The 6687-nt window shown below is 36.2% G+C and overlaps 1 protein-coding gene across 2 annotated transcripts; it reads left to right on the top strand.

Annotated features, from left to right (window-relative positions):
• LOC107635222 (nucleolin) lies at positions 499-5599 on the top strand. Of its 2 annotated transcripts, none has more exons than XM_021121944.1 (12): positions 499-1025; positions 1667-2226; positions 2310-2399; positions 2507-2746; positions 3213-3434; positions 3515-3821; positions 3908-4245; positions 4354-4463; positions 4548-4651; positions 4742-4815; positions 4903-4999; positions 5197-5599. In XM_021121944.1, the coding sequence occupies exons 1-11, from the start codon at positions 827-829 to the stop codon at positions 4996-4998; spliced, it is 2340 nt and encodes a 779-aa protein (XP_020977603.1). In that variant the 5' UTR covers positions 499-826; the 3' UTR covers position 4999; positions 5197-5599. The 2 variants fall into 2 exon arrangements, with proteins under 2 accessions (XP_020977603.1, XP_016194112.1); XM_016338626.2 differs by having other exon boundaries at positions 500-1025; positions 5140-5599.

Genomic DNA, 6687 nt, shown 5'->3' with positions numbered 1-6687 from the left:
ATTTATCTTTTACAAATATTGAATATAAAAATTATGTTTTCATGAAATTTTGTTTTATATCTTGCTATTACTTTCTCTTTACAAATTCACTCTCATTAATTTAAAAAAAAAAAGAGTGATTTGGGACAAATATTAGAGAATTATACTTAGCAATTCTTATTTAAGAAGGTTTGTTTCTGCTATTTTAGATTTTGAAAAAAAAAATACCCTTTTAACAAAGAAAAAATAATATTTTTGTTTAACGCTCTAACATCATCTTTTAGAAAATCAGAAAATGCCAAAAATAGCTCAACACATAATATTTTTGCTTTTCCTATCATATTAAAGTTTTATTATGCAAAATATATATAATAGAGAGTTTAATTTACATAATATAAAATCATTTTACTATGCCTAATTAAAACTTTTTTTGTTACTTGACTGTTGAGATTATTTTGGAGATTTTTGCAGATTCAACATAAGAATATATGCTCACCATTTTAATTAAATTTTAATAAATAAGAAAAAGGGGAAAAAAATTCGTCAAAGTAAAAACTGAGAGACAGGTTCACTCTCGTTTTCTCTGTATTTTCTAGGGTTTTTCGTGTTCCTCAATCTTCGATTCACCTTATCTAGGGTTTTCGGTTCTTTTTTAACCCAAATTTGCTCTATTCTTCGTACTCAGCAATTGGATTCCCTTCCAATTTTTATTGTCTCTTCAGCTGGGACAATCCTTTCTGGTTTTGTTTTGGGTTCTTCCACGTTTCTGATCTCGTCGCAAAAGGTCAATTTTTTTTGTTCGAAAAAAGTATTTCCTTCAACCCTGTTGAGGAAAAAACTGTGAACAATGCCGCAACGAACAGTGAAGAAAGGTGCTGCGGCGAAAAGAGCGAAGACCGCCCTTGAAAACAACAACCATACTGACAACCTTGGGCAAGAGCCTGAAACTGCGGAAGCGGTTGTGAATAATCATGAAGAAGAAGAAGAAGACATAGCTAATGATGAGAAAAGTGTTCTTTCGGATGAGAAGCTCGATGATGTGAAGAGTAAGTTCTTTTACCTAATCTTTTTTTTAATATATAAATATTGTAATTTGGGAGATTTTCATTTGGATCATAGGAGTATGTGAAATATTATTTCCAATTAGGTTATGCTACATACTGGAGCTGTTAACAGTTATAATTTGATCAGGGGCTTGTCCAAAGTTTCTAACTTTTGCTTATGTTAGACCTCTAAAATAGTGATCACGTGAATTAGTATGGAACAGATATCTTAACATGATTATATGGAACACTTTTCTTATTATAGTATGGAGCTATAGAAATTAGTGCGTGTCCCTTCTCTCAATTTGGAAATTATGGAAACTTTTGTAGCAAATAAAGAATTTCTTTGATGGATTACAATTACATGGCTGTGTCACTCTAACCATTCTTATGGTTTCAATTTTTGTTTCATTAGTTGGATGTTTATGGTGTTGATAGTGCGTTTATTTTCTTGGGTTGAGGGGCAGGTCCTTTCTTTCCCTTCCCTTGTGCCTCGTGACTTGGCATTACTGTTGGAAATATTTTGAATTGAGAATAATTAGGGCGGATTAAGGATTTTGGACTTTTATCGTAATTTAACTATTACTATGATTTTAGGAAAGAGTTTATTGACTGGGATGATTTAAATATTTATTTTATGGCAGACAAAGAAGAGGAGGTTAAGGAGTCCATAGATGAATATGAAAAAGATGAACAGTTAGATTTTGAGGATAACTATCCTGAGTATGAACCTTTAGAGGACTATAACGGAGTTGACTATGATGAAAAGGAAACTGAACAAGACGAGCATCAGGAGGTTAGAGATGAAGTAGAGGAAGAGTGTGAAGTAGTTGCAGGAGAAGATGATATTTCAGGTGATGAAGAAATTGAATACGTTTATGAAGAAGTTGAGGTTGATGAGGATGATGAGCATAATGATGAGGAACATGATCATTCGTCACGGATGGCTGATGCGGAGCAAAAGGAGCACCCTGAAGGTGTAAATAAGAGACACAAGCAGAAGGAATTTGAAGTATTTGTCGGAGGCTTATATAAGGATGCTACTGAGGAGGATCTGAGGAAGGTTTTTGGTGAAGTTGGGGTAATTACTGAAGTCAGGCTGATGATGAATCCTCATACTAAAAAGAACAGAGGATTTGCATTCTTGCATTTTGAAACTATTGAACAAGCTAAAAAAGCTGCAACAGAGCTGAAAAATCCAGTGGTAATATTTGATATTCTAATGATTTAAGCTGGTTTAAAATTGTCAGCATATTAAATCATGTGTTCTCATCGCTGCAATTTCAGATTAATGGCAAACAATGCCGTGTTTCTCCCGTTCAAGACAATGATACCATCTATTTGGGTAATATATGCAAGACATGGAAATTAGAAGCAGTAAGTTATTTTCCTGGCCTATCGGTTGCCTCCTTCAAGGCTTGAGTTATGCTTACTCATCAGAAGTTTTTTTAGTTTCTAACTATTCATGCAATTTCTGGTGCCAGCTAAAAGATAAGCTGAGACATTATGGGGTTGGAAATTTTGAGAACCTGACTTTAGTAGAAGACAGTAACAATGAAGGAATGAACCGTGGATTTGCATTTTTGGATTTTTCATCTCGTTCTGAGGCTAGGAAAGCCTATACACAACTGCAGAAGAGAGATGTTGTGTTTGGAGTTGATAAGCCAGCAGAGATTTCATTTACAGACTCCTTTATTGACCCAGTTGATGATATTATGGCACAGGTAATCTTCTGAATCTGAATTCATTGCTTTTGCTGAAGGTCATGAGATGGAACTGCCTACTATAATTCTTCAATGTTATTGAAACATTTGGACTGTTTGTGAACGTTTATGCTGGCATAGTGGCTAACTTTTGTTGGTAGACTATATTTTTGGTGTATAATATCTAAATCCATCTGGTCGGATAAGAGTTGGTTGCTGTATTTTTTGGTGCTATATAATTGTCTTAATTCTGATTTTTGATAAAAAATCACTGGGTTTACCTTTTCTGTTTAATAAGTAAACTTCTAAGGATTTAATAGTTTTGGGGGTGTACTCGATGAAAATTTGGTAGCTTTAATTTGGGGACAGTTAGCAGTTTATCCTTGCCATGGTCTTTGCTAATTAGCTGATGATGTACCTGCATTTCATAATAAAGTGACCTATGATTTTTTTCTGGCATAGCTGATCAAGTTTATTCATGTTTCAGGTTAAAACTGTATTTATAGATTCCCTGCCTCCTTCATGGGATGAAGATTATGTCCGAGATCTTCTTAAGAAATATGGGGAGATCGAAAAGATTGAGCTTGCTAAAAACATGCCAGCTGCCAGTAGGAAGGATTTTGGATTTGTTACGTTTGGTACACATGCTGCTGCCGTGGAATGTGCTGGTAGCATTACCAGCTCAGGATTGGGTGAAGGTGACAAGAAGGTATGTTTTGGATTTTAAATACAATTTCCGTGTGCAACTGCCAAATGAGGTTTTTTTAAATCCATCTGACCCCTTTTCAGGCAAAAGTTAAGGCTAGATTGTCAAGGCCTCTTCGGAAAGGCAGTAGAAAACATGTTAGCCATGCGGCCTACAGTTCTGGTCGCAATTCTGGAATCTTAGCAAGGCCTTCAAGAGCTAGACCTGCACCACGTAGTCTTCCTGCTCGCATGGTAAGACGAATTGAAAGTCATGTTCCACCTGTTAGGCCTTTTAGTGTGATGGATAGACGGCCTGTTAGTGTGAGAGATAGACGACCTGTTATGTCTATGTCACTGAGATCAAGGCCAGTGTCTCATCTAGCCAGATCCTCTGAGAGGAGATTGAGTAGTAAGTATTATTCTTTTATTTATTTATTTTTGCCAGACTTCTGTTGTTAACCTTTCTTTATGACCAATGCTACATTGTCTCTTTAGCATCTGGATATCCAAAAAGTAGCATGAAGAGAGACTATGGTCTATGTGAGGAATTGCCACCTCCAAGAAGTAGAGTTGCTGTAGATTATGGGTCTAGGATGTCCTCTCAAAAACACCTCTCCTACAGGGATTATCCAGCCCATGGCTCTCGCTACCCTGAGCTGCGTAAAGGTACGTCTCGTACTTCAGCAGCTGCACCTATGAGAAGTTATGTGGATGATGGCTATGGCCAAAGATTTGAGAGGCCTCCTCTTTCTTCTTCCCATTTTAATCACCGTGAAGGACACTCCCGTGATTATGAGACACTGTCGGGTTCGAAACGTACTTATTCTGTCATAGTAAGTATTGTATGTTAACTTTGAGGATTTTTTTAATGGTGTTACTGTTTCTTTAGTATCCTTCCCTTCTTCGGAAAACTAAATTCTTACACTTCCATTTGTCATCAGGATGATGCCCCTCCTCGATATGCTGATACTGGTGCTCGCCAGTCAAGATCACGTTTGGACTATGAGTATGGGGGTAGTACTTCACAATATGGAGATGCCTATGGCGATAGGTTAGTTTCCTCAAAGTTTATGTTCTTGAAAAAAAAAAAACTTTGCTGTTTGCTGGCAACTTACTTCTTACATTTTGATTGTAGACTTGGAAGATCTAGTCTGGGCTATAGTAATGGCAGGAGTTCTATATCTACTCGAGACACTCATGGAATGTATAGCAGTCGGCAGAGCACAAGTTACAGTGCAGGTAGATTTTGTTACAAATGATATGATGATGATGATGATGATGATGATGATATATAATCTAATTTTCTTGGTTTTCGTATCTTGATGTCAGGTTCTTTTGGCGGAAGTGATCGTGATTTGTACTCAGCAAGTTATGGTGGTGATTACATATCTCGTGGCAGTGATGTAATGTTACTTTCCTATCTCTGTTTGATGAAGTGTTGTATATGGTATATTCTATACTTGTATTCTTATATTGTGTTGGTGTTGCAGGCTGGTGGCAGATCATATTCGTCAATGTATTCCAGCAGGGGTGTGGGTGGTAGTAGCAGCTATATGAGTGGTAGTAGATCTAGGTCGTATTACTGAGGTGAGTCCATTTCATAACTCCTCGTCATTACATTGTTTCTTTTAACTACATGATGATTGATGAGTTCCCAATACAAATCAATCTCCTTTGCCTAAGAAATTTTCCATCCTCAAATGGTATCTTCTATATGTTTCCACAAGGGAGTATGACTGGCGAAGATTGCACACCTGGTCACTAGTAAATTTGTCGATGAACAGATCTATGTACAAAGATGAAGCTGCTGGTAGGATATGGATTTCGAAGCTTTATGCACATTATGATGCCTAGTTGCCTAGCAAAGTTGGGGACTCATTACAAAATGAACGTCATGTCAATTCAGGCTATCTTGGAGCTTATTTGGACATATCATAAGTTATTTAGTTTATGCTGTAAATACTGAAGTTAACTAGAGCTGGAGACCGGATGCTGAGTACATGATGTGTAGTTAGGCTTCATTTTATAGGAAATCCACTGCTATATGTTCTGTTGATTTGGCCACAGATCAAGGATACTGATGTTTCTTTAGGGTAAAAGGATTGCTGGAATTATTTCATGATGTCATACAGTTGGTTTCTTTTCCATCACAACAGAGATGAATTATTACTTTCATATTTTTTGCAATCACCTGATTATGAGCAGCTGCGAACTCCTCATCACTATTGAGCAACCACAGGTGGTGGTTTGAGGACTATTTAAGCTATAAATCAAGGATAGATTATCATATCCTAAAAAGCATGATGCACTTGCAACACATACCACTGTAGTGATTCTAAGTTAATGATTTTACACTTAAGATCATTAACTCGAGCCCCCCAATTCTTTTTCTCTCTAATGCAATTATTTTCCAGTCCAAATGCATTACTGTCTGTACAGCCTTTGCTCTCAGCTACATCATTGGAAAATGCAACTTGAAGTATGTATAGCAGCAGAAAAGGATTGATTATAGCAGAGCAGACAAGGATGATTATCATCTGTTATAGGTTCTGGATTCCGATAACTTAGTGAAGCCGCGGATTATTTTGCATACTGCTCGATTCATCCAAAACCGATGCCCCAATAGCAAACTTGAAACTAGCTAAAATATGTAGGAATTTGTTCACAATTTGGACTTGCTCCCGTCATGATTTTCTTATGCTCAGAGGAGTTTTTGGTTTCCAACTATTCAAATTCCCATGCCATATTGATGGTGTTAAAGCAGCAAATACAAATTTGCTATTCATATTCAGATTCAGATTCTAAAGGACATTCGATTCTGGTGTCCAAAAATATGTGAATCTTTGCATGTGGAATTGGTCATGCAAAGCTTGAGAAGATTCTTGAATGTTTTCCTTTCCTCTTACTATACTTTACCACTTTGTCCATATTTTCACCGTCAGTGTGCTTGAATTAGCATACATTAAGCATAAAACCAGAGCTTTGGTAAAACAATTTCATTCAATGCAATTGTAAATTCTGGAAAATACTGCTCTCGAGTTTTTGTTTCCCCAATTGTTTTACTATCCACAATTGTATAGAAAGGAGCTGTAAATAATATATTATTGCTTCCTTTGTTTTAGATCAATAATATCACCGTTAATAACAATAATGGAGGGTTTTGTGAAGGGTTTTTGACATGTACTAAGGCAACCATGATAAGTATACGTTAAAATCAGCTATCAAAATCAGATATTATTATAGAATACATATAAAAATATAAAATATACATTAAG

The sequence above is a fragment of the Arachis ipaensis genome, chromosome B04 (genome assembly GCF_000816755.2).
Source record: "Arachis ipaensis cultivar K30076 chromosome B04, Araip1.1, whole genome shotgun sequence".
NCBI classification, from domain to species: domain Eukaryota; kingdom Viridiplantae; phylum Streptophyta; class Magnoliopsida; order Fabales; family Fabaceae; genus Arachis; species Arachis ipaensis.
This window is presented reverse-complemented; position numbering and strand designations above follow the sequence as displayed.